We start from the raw sequence: 17,976 nt of genomic DNA, 5'->3' as shown, positions 1-17,976 counted from the left end.
TAGTCTATGCCAGTGATGGCCAACCTATGACACGCGTGTCAGCACTGACACGCCTAGCCATTTTTGCTGAAACGCTGCCGCATGCAGATTGATTGGATGACTAATGTCTTTTGTAGCCAAATTTGGTGTGATTTGGTCCAGTGGTTTTGTTGTTTACTCCATGGGAATTATGCACATTACATTTATTCTATTATTCTATTATTATTGTAATATATTATATTATTATTATTATTACTATTATATTATTATTATATTATTCATTATTCATGACTACATTGAAACTACAATAGAGAGAAATCAGCGTGGAAACTGCAAGCCATAGATTGTTGTACATGTAAATAATGGTAGTAAATAGTTTTTTATTTGTTAAATACAGTTATATATTACAATTATATATTTTTGTTATTTAAACTATACATATTGCGAAATTATGGTTTTTTTTTTCCTCAAAGTGACACACCACCCAAGTCATGCTAGGTTTTTTTGGTGAATTTTGACACACCAAGTGCAAAAGGTTGCCCATCATTGGTCTATGCTGAAGGGCTTAGTTTGCAAGCTTTCTGGCTGAAGGTATTGCAAAGGTTAATAGCTTGGCTGTCACATCTATTGTACCAGAATGTTTTCGCTAAATCAGTGTTAGCTTCCATTTAAGGAAGAATGTCTGCTACAACCAACGGTATTTACTAACTGCGCCTGTGAAAACATTCCTTTTCACCCTCAGATGTTCATTCAGCTGTCTGTTGTCTAAGTGACTATCACCAGCTTTACCATGCAGTAGGAAAAATTAGCTGCACATTTTAATATTGTGGACAATAGCATCTGACTTCCATCCTTCTCCTCCCCCTCACTATGGAATTTGTTGCTCCAGTGCTGTTGCAGTGTTGATCCTAAAAGCTTTTTGCATAAACCACACATTTTTTGCAGATGTGTGGGTGCTGCAAATGCTTAACAAAACAAACCAGTCTTCAGGTTGAACCAAACTCAACAGTTGAATTTATCGTGAATTGATCTGTAATGTATTGAACCAGAGATGCAGATTAACCCCTTGAAAATAAAAATTATTTGTGTAGTCAATAAGTTGAGTTTCGGAATTAGGTAGATGTTCACTTTTTTAAAAAAAGTAACAAGTTTCATTTTTTGCAATCTTATTTTAATATTGATGATTAAGAACTGGTACTTCAAGTGTGTCATCCCAAAAAGGACATCAAAAAGTAATGGGTCAAAAAAATTGTCCAGTACAAAACAGTGGGTGTGTTTAGTCTGGTTATTTAAATATTTTTACAACCAATATGATGTTGTCCTTTGTCAAAACGAGATTGACATGTTTAAAGAGAGGAATGTGATATAATAATCATCATCACTTTGTTGCGCCTAGTCAAATCTACACGTCATAGGTATGGGTTCCTGGTGGTAATAGGATTCAGGAAAGAAGGATTCTCCCAAAACATTGTTATCTTCCAGTCACCAGTGATCTCACCAAAACCATTATTTTCTTGGTGTTATTAGTAATAGAAAATAGACATTTCAGGAGACAGGGAAACCATCTACCCACACATACATTTGCTAGGCTGTGTAGAAGAGTGGTTTGGTCCCCTTCCACATTTTATAATTATAGTACCATGATTCCACTTTAACTGCTATGGTTGCATGTTATGATATCCTGGGTTTATAGTTTGGTGAGACACTAGAAATCCCTGGCTGAGAATTGTAAATACCTCTACCTAAACTGCCATCTTAGAATCCCATTGGATGTTGTCATGTCTGTTAAAGTGGAATCATTGTGTTATAGTTGTAGAGTGTAAAAGGTCCGCAGAGCACATTGGGTTCACGATTTTCACAAAATAGGCATGAGGGCAACATATCAACTCTGAGTTGTAGCTTATGCTCACCTACACAGCCTATATAAAGTTCACCATTTGTATCCTGGGACTTCTTGTTTTTTTAACCTGTAAACGTATTGTATATCAAAAGAAGGATAATTTCTCTGTACACATATTCATGCCTTTATGGGTAAAATTATTAATAATTTATTATTTCTTACAGATTAAGCAACCCAGTGTTCCACCATACATGCTTAAGTTGAATTCTTTCTCCAAGGAGGTCAGAGTAGCTATCTCATGTTATCTTTTCAGTAGCCCTGTGATGAAAGTTAGACTAAGGTCTGAATTCCCCAGGGTTCAGGGTTGGCCAGGGAACTATATCATCCTTTCCTCATAGAAACTTAACACCACAACTACTGTTGTGTAATTCTGTACTTAGGTCAAGTTTTTGTGGGCTCTGTGCTAAAATTAACCCCAGGACTATTCAGGGATTTCTCTGAAAGATCCAAAACCAGTGCTATGGAAATGTAGGTATACAGCAGTGGTTCACAACCTTTTTTGATCAGGGTCCACTTGACCAGGGCCCACTTTGACTAGGGACCACTCTCCAACATTAGTATCAAAAGGGTTACGAATCTGTTTTTGGTCAACTTTAGATTAAGTTTTTTTTTTGGAGTGCTGATTTAGAAAATTGCATTGGATAGATCACATCAGCTCTAGTTTCTGATACAAAACATATGCCATCCAGTAGTCGCAATCTGCTCGTCCACAGAAAACCATATTTGATAATCTAGAACTGATGTGGTCTATTCAATGCAGTGGTCAGCTCTGAGAAAAGGAGTGGAAATAAATAAAATAAAATAAAAAAGAGGAAGGAGGTTCACGGACCAGATTTTCATTCTTGCGGCCCACTGCTATGCCATGGCCCACAGGTTGAAAACCACTGGTATAGGGTGAGTCCCCCTTATCTAAAAAAACAAAATATTCCAAAATCCAGAATTGTCCACATGGGTGGCTGAGATAGAAACACCTTTGCTGTTTAATGGTTTAGTGTACACAACTATTAAAATATTGTGTATAAAATTTTCTTCAGGTTATGTATACAAAGTGTATATGAAACATAACGTATATACTCGAAGATAAGCCGAGTTTTTAAATCTCTTTTTGGGGGATGAAAAAGCCTCCCCCGGCTTATAATTGGGTCAAGGTCAAGCCAGGCAGCGGAGCCTGGAGACTACAGTATGTTTTCTTTTCCAAAACCTCCCTTCTCCGCTTCTCCTCCCAGGCTGGAGTTATCTTATTTTTTGAGAGAGAGAGAGAGAGACAAGAGAATGTTTTCAAAAGCAAAAGGAGAGTGAGTGAGAGCCTCTTGCAAGCCAGGAAGAAGAAAAATATTGCATGGGTGTAAGGGGAAGAAAAAGAGAGACTCTTGCAAATTTGCAGGATTTATTATTATTACTATTATTGCAAGAACGTTTGAGTCAATAGGGAGGGAAGGAGGGAAAAAAGAGCAACAGAAGGTGTGCATTTCTTTTTATTCCTAAGGAAACAAAAATGGGGTGGTTTTTTTGGGAGAGGAAGGGAAGTTTTAAAAAGCCTTTTCTGGCCACTTTTAGAGTTTGAAAAGGGATAAATAAAAGAGGTGGGAAAGGGGAGGAGAAAAGAGGCCAAAGTTGTTTTTAGGAGGGCTTTGCTTGCATTTCTTCCTTGGGCAAATGCATGCCCCAAAGCTTGTAAATAATATATAGATTTCCCCCTACAATATATAGATTTTCCCCTAGATAGATGTAAACATAGATAAATGGGACTTGCAAATATTGCAGGAGGGAAATGCACAGAGGATTTGCAAACTTTTCAGTGGGGAAATGCAAATGTGAAATTAGTATATATAATGATAGAGCTCTATCTAGCTCTGTATTGATTATATAGGCATTGAATGTTTGCCTGTTACTATGTTGGAAGCCGGCCTGAGTCGCCATGGGGAGATAGATAGAGCAGGATACAAAGGAAGTTGTTGTTATTGTTATTGATGATAATAATGATGATGATTATTATTATAAAGTTATTGTTGATACCATATTGTTTTTGTTGACCCTACTTATGCACTTACAGAGTTAGCTTACTGTTTTTCTTTGAAATACGGTAAATATTCAAAAAACATTTACCCCACTTATGCCTCAGTTAATGTAATTTTATTGGTATCTATTTTTATTTTGAAATTTACCAGTAGCTGCTGCATTTCCCACCCTCGGCTTATACTCGAGTCAATAAGTTTTCCTAGTTTTTTGTGGTAAAATTAGGTGCCTCGGCTTATATTTGGGTCGGCTTTTACTCGAGTCTATACGGTAAGTGTATTTTGTGGTTAGACTTGGATCCCATCTCCATAGTATAAATTATGCAGTGTGATATCCCTCATGTTATGGACTCATGGAAGTTTTCGTTTTACAAGGTATTTTGCCTTTTCTGCCCAAGAGTGCTGGTGCGCCACCAAACTACAACTCTCATGATCCCTTAGCATCAACTTAATCTGTTTGTCCACACCATGGAATTTGGCTGCTTAGATGATGTTGTGGCGAGAGAGATACAATAGCAAGAGAATGGTGATCTCTCACTTGTATACATATCTGTGGATGCAAGGTTTAGCAAGCATTATCTTGAGCATTTTTGAAGAGCCTTTCTTGCTAATCAGATGGGCGACCAAAATGGTAAAAGATCTGCAAGCCAAATACTATGAGGAACGCCTTATGGAGCTGATGGCCCTTGTGGTCTCTTCCAGCTCTGTGATTCTATGAGATTAAGAAGTACAAATAAAGTAACAATTTTAATGCATTTTGCAGAGCAGAATATGTGACTTTTAACCATCCACAACCCCATCTATGCTGCCATATAATGCAGTTCCACAACACACTTTACCATATCTCGCTCAAGGGGAGGCCTACATGGAAGCAGTATCAATAGTGGGCACTCAGCATATTTTTGCATGCTATGTTTAACTGGTGCTGCAGAGTCCTCAAAAGGAACAGCTTGGGGAGTGGAGAGGAAATTGGTGACCTTACGGTTTTTATTGCAGCTAGCTTGAGAAACACCCAAATAGTCTGATTTTACACTTTCAGTTTTATGTAAAGACCTATTGTTGTTACCAACGCTGTATTTTGTAGTGTCTACTTTCATATTCATCTTATTAGAAATCATGAAGAAAAGTGTATTGATTTAAATAACATATTTAATTTAACATACAATAGTGGTGAGAGGGTTTCTGTTTGGTTTTTTTTTTCACAAAACAAGTCATCTTTGTTTGATTGTACAAAGAAGTGTCATAGCTGTATGCTTGGAACAAATGGTGATGTGCAGCCATCCTAAGGCCTAATTAAACTTGAATGGCAACATTTTCTGGCCTGTTTCAGATGTAACGTTACCAGTCTAACAACAATTGTGATCTAGAATGGGGTAAACTTAAGTGCATCCTTCTTCCTTCTCCCTTCTGTGTCAGAAGAGACATTCTGTTTTGTTTAAAAGATAGTTTACCTTTAATATCCAAATTGGGAAATGTGATTGAGTTGTTTCCTAATCAAAGCACAGCTCGCTATTCTGGTTTGTAGGAAGTACTTCAACCACACTTCTACAACTATGCATGCAAGGGATAAGGGAAAATTCAAGCAACCAACCATAGAAGGTTACTTTTATCTCAGTTTAGTTTTGTGTTACAGCAGGTACCATCTTGCAAAAGGTAGATTAAAAACTTTAAAATTCGGACTTTCAAAAAACAGTTCCTTTCTTTAAAGTCATTTTTAAACACCTTTACTTTGGAATTAGAAAAAAATGTATGTAAACTATATATTATGGTAGTGTGGTACCGCTAAGTGTTACTGCTTTACCCTGTGGAATTCTGAGCTTTGTAGTGTGGTGAAATACCCAAAAGTTTTCTGTAACAAACTCTGTATAAAAGAAAGTTAGAAGTATTTTTATAGAAAATATTTGATATAAGTCTAGAAAGATTAAAACCAGTGTTCCTCAATCTTAGGAGCTTCACGGCAGACCAAGCGCTAACTTGAGTTATTTGTGAGTTATTTCTCAAATGAAATGGGTTGCCATCCACAAATGCCTGTACAGTAGAGTTAACCGACTTCCGGTTAACCGACACTCCGTATTATCCGACGTCCCAGGCCCCTTGGGAGGCGCTCATGCACGTTGCTAGGTAGGTAGCTTGCTATCTTCCTAGCAACGCGCACAGGCACCTCCCAAGAGGCAGGGCGGCGAGCAGAGAAGCGCCCATGCGCGTTGCTAGGTAGATAGCAAGCTACCTAGCAACGCGCACAGGCGCTTCGCTAAGCCGAGTGCTCGCTGCTCTGCCCCTTGGGAGGTGCCTGTGCGCATTGCTAGGTAGATAGCAAGCTACCTAGCAACGCGCACAGGCGCTTCCCAAGGGGTGGAGCGGTGAGCACTCGGCTTAGCGAAGCGCCTATCTACCTAGCAATGTGCACGGGACACTTCCTTCAACCGGCTTGCTGGATAATAGGGCCTCCCTATTATCCGTCAGATCCAGTTATTCGACATTCGGCCCGCCCGTTTATGTCGAATAACCGGGACTCTACTGTATTTTGTTGCTTTTTGTTCATTGTGCTCTTCATCCACATATTCCTTAGATCAGTGGTTCTCAACCTATGGATCCTCAGGTGTTTTGGCCAAAAATCCCAGCCAGTTTACCAGCTCTTAGGATTTCTGGGAGATAAAGGCCAAAAACATCTTGGAGACCCGCAGGTTGAGAACCACTGCCTTACATGAACTAGATACCCAGGATTTCTTGATAGAACAAAAGGTCAAATGTAAACATTACTTCCCTACAGGATGCCCTGTAGTTCAGCATGATAAACATAATCCTTCAGGGTCCCAGGGGTGAATGTATTCCTTGCACTTCTGGAAGTTTCTTATCCTTGATATACGGCACACTAATAAATGTTGAAAGTTCTGTTCCCTAATAAATTAGAAGGTGCTTACTGTCACTGTTCTAGAAGCAGATAGAGTGGCTTTTGCCACTGCTTAAGTACCTAGGAAAAATAGGATCAGGGCAGGCTTTCCATTCTCTCTTTTATTGTCTCCCTTGGTGTTATTTCCTGCAGTGTTATGGAATTGGTTCGGCATTGTCAGTGGTCTTTTAAGGATGAGTCATAAACCTTGATCTTTCAGACTACAAGCAAGTGCCATGGGACACATTATTTCTTTATAGGAGGAATAGTATTGAGCATCTTCAGATGAAGAAAGAATGTTGTGGGGGACTGGGCAGTGGGAACAAGGTGAAAGGAAAGGAGATCGGAAAGAGCTAAGAAGGGAAATTGGCACTGTGCCACTAATTGAATGGCTGTGTTGGTATTTCGGAAGTAAAATGGCTGTTGAGGAATGTTAGTAATGTGAGGAATGCTCACATTAGGAAAATGGCTAATTATCACCTGAAAGGTTGCAAGATTTTTGAACATCTTGCTCTTCCAAGTCACATTGTATGCCATTGTTCAGCTTCTTAGTTTTATAACCCCTATGGCAAAGCATCCAATAAGATGAAATAAATGAAACCCATAAAACTGCAGTGATTGGACTACTCAGCTTTGAATAACTCTGCTCAAGGTATTTTATGAAAAGAATGAAATTCATCATAAAGGGATTTGTAAAGACTCAAACAGGTCTGCATTAAGGATCAGATCGCTGAGACTCAAAAGACCTTTTTCAAGTACAAATTGAAGTGATTGAATTTTGAAATAGGCATTCAACAGATTTTAGAGTTATTGAATCCAGGAAAAGATCAAGATATATTTTTATTAATAAAAGGTATTCCTGTGGTCTTCTGAATATTTTAAACTGTCAGTAACTCTTGCGGGTTAGATGCAACTGGCAATATATAGTTAAACTGGGAGCTTACAACAATCTTTGTAAACCATGATTTATATAACTATTTTTTATTATTCTAATTTCCACAACAGCATTTAAAAGAAAATATGATTACTGCACTTTCCAACATTTGTTAAACCTAGAACAGAATGTAGTCGGTTCTTTGTATTGAGTCCAGATGTACAACTGTATCCCTGCCTCCATAAAATATGTCTGTTTCTGAACCTACCTACAGTGGGCCCTTGGTATCTATTGGGGTTTGGTTCCAGAACCATCTGTGGATACCAAAATCTGGACGCTCCAGTCCCCTCAAATACAATAGCATAGTAAAATTGATTTTTTTTAAAAGGGGGAATAGTTCAAAGCAATGAATGGTTTAATCTGTATATACTGAATTCTGTGGATATGGAGAACCGATGTAGTTTAAATATTTTGTTAAAGTACTATGGAAATTAACAGCATTTTGAAAATATAAAATCATAGTATGGCAATTCCAATATTTATATTTAAGAGTCTCAGACTTTGGAAAACAGCATAAGGAGTAAAGGTAATATAATGGAATTCAAGGAAAAGTAGTAGTTTAAATGGCTATAGCACACAAATTACCTCTTAAACCTTGGACACATTGAAACTCTTAGAAACATCACAATGATGACAAGACATGCCCTGATTTAGATATAACAGAAAACAATGGTTTCCTGTTGTGACAGTGAGCAGACCCAATTTTGGATTTGCATGGTCTCCCCCTTCTTCACGTCTTTATATAGCCAATGGGATTTCACATTTAAACTAAACACTGTTCTCTGTGATGTCTAAACTTAGGTATAATAATATTAATAATAACAATAACAACAATTATTATTCTTATTCTTATTTATTCATTTATATCCCACTTTTTCCCATGGATGGGATGTTGGTAACTGCCCTGAGTCCCTTCAAGGAGAGAGGGCAGATTATAAATAAATTATTATTATTATTATTATTATTATTATTATTATTATTATTATTATTATCCTGACTTATTCTCAGATCATAGTTTAACAAACCATAATTCTTTAAGTTCTTTACACCCACACACCCACATTACTTTTATACTAGAATGTCAAGCTTAGCTTCAAATCCTATTATATTTATTTATTTACTTACTTTACTTGCTTTTTTTAAAAAATCATACCTTGCTCCAAAAATGAGATTCATAGTAGTTATTAGAGTATTCAAGCACAACCAATGCATTCTAGTCAAGCCACACATAAAGTGAAAGCGATCTTGTTAATTTATTTATTTGCCACATATACGCCGCCCTTCTCACCCAGAAGGGGACTCAGAGCGGCCTTACAAAGGCAATGATTCAATGTCACACATATACATATCGGTAAATAAATAGCACATTAAAAACCAAACAGTTAAAAAGATAATCTTCATCTCACTCGTTCAGTCGTTTTCGATTCTTTGTGACCTCATGGACCAGTCCAGGCCAGAGCTCCCTGTCAGCCGTTGCCACCCCCAGTTCCTTCAAGGACAAGCCAAGTTAAAAAGATATCAATATTAAAACATCAGTTAAAATCATGCAATCCAGATCATACTCCAGGGCCATTCTATTCATCATTGTGTCATTTCATAATTCTTATTGCACTGTTCAAAGTTACTGACCAAAGACTTGGTCCCAAAACCACATTTTTAGCTTTTTCCTGAAGGCCAGGAGGGAGGGGGCTGATCTAATCTCACTGGGAAGGGAGTTCCATAGACGAGGGACCACCACTGTCTCTCATCCTCACCAACCTCACCTGAGGAGGAGGTGGGATCAAGAGCAGGGCTTCTTCGACAATTTTAGCCTCTGAGGTAGATCATAGAGGGAGATACGTTCAGACAGGTAAGCTGGACCAGAACCGTTTAGGGCTTTATACACTAAAGCCAGCATTTTGAATTGTACTCGGTAGCAGAGTGGCAGCTTTCCTCATTTTAATTTTCTTTATGTATACTGCAGTTGAAAAATTACTAGAATTCACCATGAAATAATGGAAGTCAGCAGTAATATGTCTAATTGTTGTTTACTTGCTGATTGTGCTGTTGATAAAATATGAAGCAATCTAAAGATTTTAGAAAACCACTGAATGGTTAACCTTCTACTTGTGATGAAAATCAGTGGAAGGAGTTGTGAGACAGCTGGTTCAGGGTGGCCTATGACCACACACCCACTGAAAGAATGTTAACCTCATATGATAATGTACTTTGCAGTCACATCCATGTGGTCCAAGTGTTTCTCCATATGGGAGAATCTCTATTTGAACCAAGATCCTTTCTTCACATTGTATATATGCCATGGAATATCCTGTGAATATAGGACCCATTCACATGTTGTCAAGTGTTCTGATGGAAGAAGAGTATCACCACTAGATGGTTTGAGAGGGGACTGTCCTATGTAATCCCAAATTTACTCACATAGTCTTTAAAGGCTCCTATAGGAGAGTTATGTTTTTTGCAAATTTCTATAGTTTCAGCTGCCATGTAGATTCAGATGTCACCTTTTCAATCTAAAAACAATTTAGAATGGGGTAAGCTTAAAGACAATTTTGCCACTTTCTACTCTATGGGCCACATTTTGCCCACCAATGCCAGAAGGAGAGCTGTCCTGAAAGTCCCCAGTTGCCTCATGTCAAATCCAGATCACTGATATATCTAGCTCATGTTTAATATTCTGCTCTAGCCTCCAAATGTAACAATCTATTTCACTAAACAAATATTTGATGGCCTTGGCAATGGATGCGTGTGTGATACTTTGAACTTGTGCAAGTAAGATAAGCAAAAGACGTTTTTAATTTTTTTTTATTTTAGAGCTTGGATGAATATGATGATGATGAAGCAGGACAGAAGGAACGTAAAAGGGAAGATGCAATCACCCAGCAGAATACAATGCAGAATGAGTCAGGCAGTGCCGACTCAAGTGCCTCATACATATTACAGGTAAGAGGTTTTTCCACTCTCTCTCTGTTTAGCCTCAAAATCTTGTTTCTTATTGTAGAATCTGTATAGAAATTTGCAGACTTTTAAAAAACATCTTGCATCTGAGTAATTTCAGTACATTTCCAGATATGTAGCCACAACAGCATAATGCTGGTTGCTATAATATTTATCAACACACACAATACTTAATCTGTATTATCCGTTCAACAAGTCTTTTTATCAAACGGGGTTTTATTAGGGCTACAGGTTTGTCCAAACTGTCCCTCAAAAATCCCACTCACAACCTCCCCAGCATTATCTTTCTCCGAATGCCTGCCCACAGAAAAAAGTCTTGACCTGCTTGCAGAAAGCCAACAGGGATGGGGCCATTCTGGTCTCTCTTGGGATAGAGTTCCACAGCCTAGGAGCAGCCACCAAAAAGGTTTTCTCCCATGTGTCCAACAAAACATGCTTGAGCAGGTGGTGGAATCTAGAGAAGGCCCTCCCCAGTAGAACATAGATGTCTACTAGGTTCATATAAAGATGTACAGTTTTTCAGATAACCTGGACCAAAGCCATATAGGGCTTTTTAGGTCAAAACCAGCACGTTTGAGGTGTATATGTCTTTTGTGGGTTTTATAAGTAGGTTTGCAATAACCTTTCAAAATACTCTTCAAATTTAAATATTCAAATGATATAGCTTAGGTTTTCCTTTATATTTTGCACAGTTGGTAATGCTGTCTTTAAAAGTAGGAACAATTGCATTTCCAGATGTTATGCATCCAGTATCGATGATTGTTTTCCATTTTGGGTTTTCTTGGTAATAATCATGTAATGACTTTTTAAAAACAGCCCTGTGGTTTGTGCAAACTGCATGCCTGAAAAATTTCCTGTGGGGTTACAGCATTGTTAGCCAACAGTAACACACTAAAATACAGAAGGGGGCAGCACTGTAGTCTGTAGGTTTGAATATTGTTTATTCTATAGTGTATCTCTGTTTGTCACATACTTATCGAAATTAATTCCAGATTTAATTTATTTATTTGACCACTCTTTTTTCTGGGAGGTCCTGTTTGGATGTTTTAAATGAGATACAAATTATGAGGCTAATCTAGGAAATCAACTTGAAAACTGTAACTACCTTTCCTCATCATGTCCATTGGAAAAGACTTTGAAGTAAAAGTTCTGCTTAATCAAGAGATGATCCTGATGACATATTACCATGATGCAATAATCATCGTTACCATTACTTATGTTAGAATGGTTCAAACTAAAAAGAAAATACCTGAAATGCTAATACATTAATTCCATGACTCTACAATGGAACTGTGCATATACAGTAAAATAGCTTTATGTGTATGATGTTTAGTTATGTTGAATGAAATGAACCCATATAACCTTTTGAGTTTGTAAATGTTTTGTTTCCATTTTCCTTGCTACCTAGTTGTCAGGACCCAGGCTGCAGAGCACCAATAACCTTACACGGAGGCCAGAATCTATCTAATATAATAATAATAATAATAAAACTTTATTTATACCCCGCCACCATCTCCCCAACGGGGACTCGGGGCGGCTTACATGGGGCCATGCCCAGACACCATACAATATAACAAAATAAAACAACATATCATAACACAATATAACAGTGCAAAAATAATCATATACATTACAGCACAAATCAGAGAAAACAGTAAAAAACAGGGCGGGCCACATGAACACTTAATTAAAAACTCGGGAGAGAGAGACATAGGAATAGGGGGAAACAGGGAAATAAAATGGTGGAGCAGTCTAAAGGATAAAAACCAAGGGGAATGGCCAGAGCAATATATTACATTTACTCCCCAAAGGCACATCGGAAAAGCCATGTTTTTAGATCTTTCTTAAAGGCTAACAAGGTGGGGGCTTGCCTAATCTCAGTGGGCAATGAATTCCACAGTCGGGGGGCCACAGCAGAAAAAGCCCTCTCCCTCGTTCCCACAAGACGGGCCTGGGACAGAGGCAGTGGCGAAAGGAAGGCCTCCCCGGATGAACGAAGGGAACGAGCAGGTTTATGGTAGGAGATACGGTCCCTAAGGTAGGTGGGTCCCAAACCGTTTAGGGCTTTATAGATGATGGTCTGCACCTTGAATTGGGACCGGAAAGTGAACGGCAGCCAGTGGAGCTCTTTAAACAGGGGAGTAGATCGTTCCCTGTAGCTCGCCCCTGTTATTAATCTGGCAGCCGAGCGCTGGACCAATTGTAGTTTCCGGGCCGTCTTCAAGGGAAGCCCCACGTAGAGCGCATTACAGTAGTCCAGTCTAGAGGTAACTAAGGCATGCACCACCGTGGTCAAGTCAGACTTCACGAGGTATGGTCGCAGTTGGCGCACAAGTTTGAGTTGTGCGAAAGCCCTCCCGGCCACCGCCGACACCTGAGCCTCAAGCGTCAACGCTGAATCCAGGAGGACCCCCAAACTGCGGACCTGTGATTTCAGGGGGAGTGCAACACAGGTTGCCACCCAATACCCCGATCAGATGGGCGACTGACCAGGAGGGCCTCTGTCTTGTCAGGATTGATCCTCAGCTTGTTCCTCCTCATCCAGTCCGCCACAGCGGCCAGGCACTGGTTCAGAATCCGAGGGGCTTCCTTGGAGTTAGATGGAAATGAGTAGTGGATTTGCGTGTCATCTGCGTAGAGATGGCAACACCCTCCAAAACTCCGGATGACCTCTCCCAACGGTTTCATGTAGATGTTAAATAGCATGGGGGATAAAATAGACCCTTGCGGGACCCCACAGGTCAATGGCCAGGGGTCCGAGCAGGTGTCCCCCAGCTTCACCATCTGGGAACGACCCTCCAGGAAGGACCGGAGCCACTGCAGAACCGTGCCACCGAGCCCCATCCCGGCGAGCCTCCCCAGAAGGATACCATGGTCGATGGTATCGAAAGCCGCTGAGATGTCCAAGAGAACCAGCAGGGTCACACTCCCCCTGTCCAGCTCCCTGCGGAGGTCATCCACCAAGGCGACCAGAGCCGTCTCGGTACTGTACCCAGGCCTGAAGCCAGACTGCGAGCGGTCCAGAAAATCAGTGTCATCGAGAAATTCCTGGAGCTGCGTGGCAACCACCCGCTCCAGAACCTTGCCCAAAAACGGGAGGTTGGAGATTGGTCTGTAGTTGTTACAAATAGATGGGTCAAGCGAAGGCTTTTTTAGTAGTGGTTTTACTACCGCCTGCTTAAAGTAGGATGGCACCGACCCCTGAACCAAAGAAGCATTTATTATGGTCACAAACCAATCCAACAACCCATCTTTGGCCAGCTTGACCAGCCAAGAGGGACAAGGATCCATATATTATAGAAATATATAAAGTCAATAAAAACAAGTGAAGAATATAGTTCAGAAGCAGACCTTTCAGATGAGGTCAAAATTAGTCCAGAAATGTATTGTCCAATATCAGATATTAGAGTTCAAAGTTTTAATCCACTTGACCGAAACACACACTTTGCCAAGCAAAGTGTGGGGAAATGACAGTCTTTAAAGTCCAAGGTAGCTTGACAACAAGGCTGGAAAATAAACTTGATTCTTGGCTAGATCAAAGACTTGAACGAGGCAAACACGAAGCATGAATAAAGTCCAAGGAAGTCCGTGAAACAAGGCAAGGCTGGAAACTTGATCCGGGAAACAAGGAACTGGGGTTACGAAGTCCACACACGATCTCTCTCCTCAAGCTGAACAATTGACTCCGCAAGGTTTCCCTTGCGGCAAAACCCCTATATAGGGTCTTGTTTTCCCACCAACAGAACACTTTCCCTGGAGAACAAGGAGTGAAACTCAACTCTGTCCAGATGCATGACTCCTTAGAATTTCTAAAGGGAAGCAGACCTAATCAGCTAGTTGTTTGGCAGCGATTCTGAGACTCCGGCGATTAGCCTCCCTGACTCCTCTATCTCTATTATAATTGTCCTTTTGGGAAAACGGGGGAGAATTCTGCCCAAGGCTTGTTTGGTTAACTTCCTGAGGACAAACATCCTCCAGGTGGAGAGGCTCCGATTCAAGCTGAAATGGTGGAAAACCCATGTTTTCCTCCTCGTCTGTCACAATAGTACTAGGAACGGGACTACAAGGCCCATGAGACATCACACTATCCCCCTCCTCAAGGCCCCTCTCCAACATGGTCCCTCTCCTCGAGTCGCGGGGCCGCGGCTTGGCAGGGTAGGCCTGGTGGAAGCGGCGAACTAAATCGGGGGCATGGACCGTGGAAGCGTCTTCCCAAGAGCGTTCTTCGGGGCCAAAACCCACCCAGTCAATGAGATATTGAAGGCGGCGGCGATGAAAGCGAGAATCCAAAATGTCCTGAACCTCGAATTCCTCCTCCCCGTCCACCAAAACGGGCGGGGGCCGGCCGGTCCACATCGGGGCGTACCCCATCCGCCGGAAGGAGCAGGGAATGATGAAACACCGGATGAATGCGCATGGAGCGCGGAAGTTGAAGTTTGAAAGTCACGGGGTTAAGTTGCGCCACCACTGGGTAGGGACCAATGAAACGGTCATCTAACTTCCGGCAGGGACGGTGGGAGGGCAAAAAGCGAGTGGACAACAGAACCCGATCTCCTACCTTGATCTCAGGGCCTGGCTGGCGATGGCCGTCAGCGTGGCATTTATAGTCCTCCTTGGCTTGATCCAGTTGTTGGTGCAAGAGTTGTTGCACTGCTGTGAGTTCTTGCAGCCAGTCCTCCGCTGCAGGGACTTCTGAAGATTCAATGACAGAAGGGAAGAAACGCGGATGGAAGCCGTAGTTTGCAAAGAACGGGGTTTCCTTAGTTGAAGCCTGGACACCATTATTGTAAGCAAACTCCGATAGAGGTAATAGGGAAGCCCAATTGTCCTGTTGATAGTTTACATAACAGCGAAGGTATTGTTCCAAAGTGGCATTGGTGCGCTCAGTTTGCCCATCTGTTTGGGGATGGTGAGCTGAAGATAAACGAGAGTCTATGCCCAATAGTTTCTGTAGTGCTTTCCAGAAACGAGAGGTGAATTGAGATCCACGGTCAGTGACTAAACTCATGGGCAATCCGTGTAGTCGGAAAACATGTTGGATGAATAAATCTGCAGTCTCTTTGGCCATGGGGAGACCATCGCAGGGAATGAAATGGGCCAACTTGGTAAAAAGGTCTACCACCACTAGTACCGTGGTAAATCCAAGGGAGGGTGGTAGGTCAGTGATAAAATCCGCGGAAATTATCTCCCATAGGCGAGATGGAGTAGGAAGGGGATGCAGTAGCCCTGACGGCTTCTCTCTTCTTGTCTTGGAACGCTGACAAACCGGGCAGGTATTGACATATTTCTCCACATCCTTGCGGATCTTGGGCCACCAGAAATCTCGTAGGATCAAGTGCATGGTTTTAAAAAGTCCAAAATGCCCTGCTGGCTTGCAGTCATGACACAGATGAAGTGCCTTTTCTCTGCCTGGACCTGGAGGGATGTAAACATGATTCCTGTAGCATAGTAGCCCATCCTTAAATGAGAAAGGGAAACGTAGTCCTTGGCGAATCTGTTCTTGAGCCCAGGCATCTGCTTGCTGACTGGCTCTAATTTCTTGAGCGCAAAGGGGTTCTGGGTTAGAGGGAGTTGGTTCAATTGAAGTGGATTTGGTGTTTCCCACTGTGAGCGTGGCAAAGTTTTCGGGCTGCAGCAATCGAGATTCGGAGGTCTCTCTGCGTCCTGCAGCATACTCTGGTTTCCGTGATAGAGCATCTGCTTGCTTGGTCTGAGCCGGGGTTACATAATGGATCTGGAAGTCAAAACATTCAAAGAATAAAGCCCAGCGCTGCTGCCTTTGATTTAGCTTTCGTGTGGTCCTTAGGTGTTCCAAATTTCGATGATCAGTATGAACCTCAATGGGAAATTTAGCCCCTTCTAACCAATGTCTCCAATTTTCAAAGGCTGCCTTTATGGCCAAAAGTTCTTTCTCCCAAATAGTGTAATTTCTCTCTGGGGCTGTTAGTTGACGGGAGTAATAGGCACAAGGATGAAGATGTTCTCCCACTGGTTGCATGAGTATAGCCCCAATTGCCACATCAGAGGCGTCAGCCTGCACAACAAAAGGGGTTTTAGGATCAGGGTGCTGTAGAATTGGCTGGGTCGTGAATAACTTCTTTAGTTGCTGGAACCCTTTCTCTGCTTGCTCCGTCCAGCGAAAAGGCTGTTTCCCACGGATGCAGCTGGTGATTGGGTCAGACCAGCGGGCGAAGTCTGGGATGAATTTGCGGTAGTAGTTTGCAAACCCCAAGAAGCGTTGCACTTCCTTCTTGTTGGTTGGCGCCCGCCATTCCAATACTGCTGAAACCTTTGCCGGGTCCATGGAGAGCCCTAGTGGCGAGACGCGGTATCCCAGGAAGTCTACCTCTTGTAGATCAAAGGCGCATTTTTCTAACTTGGCATATAGTCCATGATCCCGCAATCGTTGTAGCACCATTCTGACGTGTTGCTCGTGTTCCGATTGTGATCTAGAAAACACCAAAAAATCGTCCAAATATATGATCAAGAACCGATCTAGATAATCCTGGAAGATATCGTTGACAAAATGCTGGAATGTTGCGGGAGCTCCGGATAATCCGTAATTCATGACCAGGGACTCAAATAATCCGAATTTGGCCTGGAAAGCGGTTTTCCATTCGTCCCCTTCTCTGATGCGAACTAGATTATAAGCCCCCCGGAGATCCAGCTTGGTGTAAACCTTGGCCCCTCGGAGCCGGTCTAATAGGTCTGAGATCAAAGGCAGGGGGTAGCGATTCCGCTTCGTGATATTGTTCAATGCTCTATAGTCCACAACCAAGCGTAGGTCCCCTGACTTCTTCTTTACAAACATCACTGGGGAAGCAGCTGGGGATTGAGAGGGTCTGATGAACCCCTTGCGAAGGTTTGACTCTATAAACTCCCTGAGAGCTTCTTGCTCTGGTTCAGTCAGGGAGTAGAGGTGTCCTCGCGGAATCGGGGGCCCCTCCACCAAGTCAATGGCACAGTCGTAGGGTCTATGTGGGGGTAGTTTCTCGGCTTCCTTTTCATTGAAAACATCCCAAAAGTCCGAATATTTCTTAGGCAAGGTGATGATGGGCTCAGCGTCCGTGGCATGACAGACCTTGGCTACTAGACAATGGTTTTGGCAATATCTTGAGGCAAACTGCAGTTCTCTGTTGGACCAGGAGATATTTGGGTCGTGGAGTGTCAGCCATGGAATCCCCAAAATCACAGGGAAGTGGGGAACCTCGGTAACGAAGAAGGAAATTTCTTCCATGTGTTCCCTTATCCACATCCTGGTGGGTTCAGTCCATTGGTTTACTGGACCTGTCTTTGGCTTGCA

The 17,976-nt window shown here is 41.7% G+C and overlaps 1 protein-coding gene across 1 annotated transcript in view; it reads left to right on the top strand.

Annotated features, from left to right (window-relative positions):
• pawr (pro-apoptotic WT1 regulator) overlaps positions 1–17,976 on the top strand; it is an 88,813-nt gene that overhangs the window by 40,987 nt on the left and 29,850 nt on the right. Inside the window, exon 3 of the mRNA XM_003221144.4 lies at positions 10,530–10,658. Within this exon, the coding sequence (XP_003221192.2) occupies positions 10,530–10,658 (129 nt within the window). The remainder of the gene's footprint in view (positions 1–10,529; positions 10,659–17,976) is intronic.

This window comes from Anolis carolinensis, chromosome 5 (assembly GCF_035594765.1).
Source record: "Anolis carolinensis isolate JA03-04 chromosome 5, rAnoCar3.1.pri, whole genome shotgun sequence".
Taxonomy (NCBI): Eukaryota; Metazoa; Chordata; class Lepidosauria; order Squamata; family Dactyloidae; genus Anolis; species Anolis carolinensis.
Note: the sequence above shows the minus strand (reverse complement) of the source record. Positions and strands in the feature narration are given on the sequence as shown.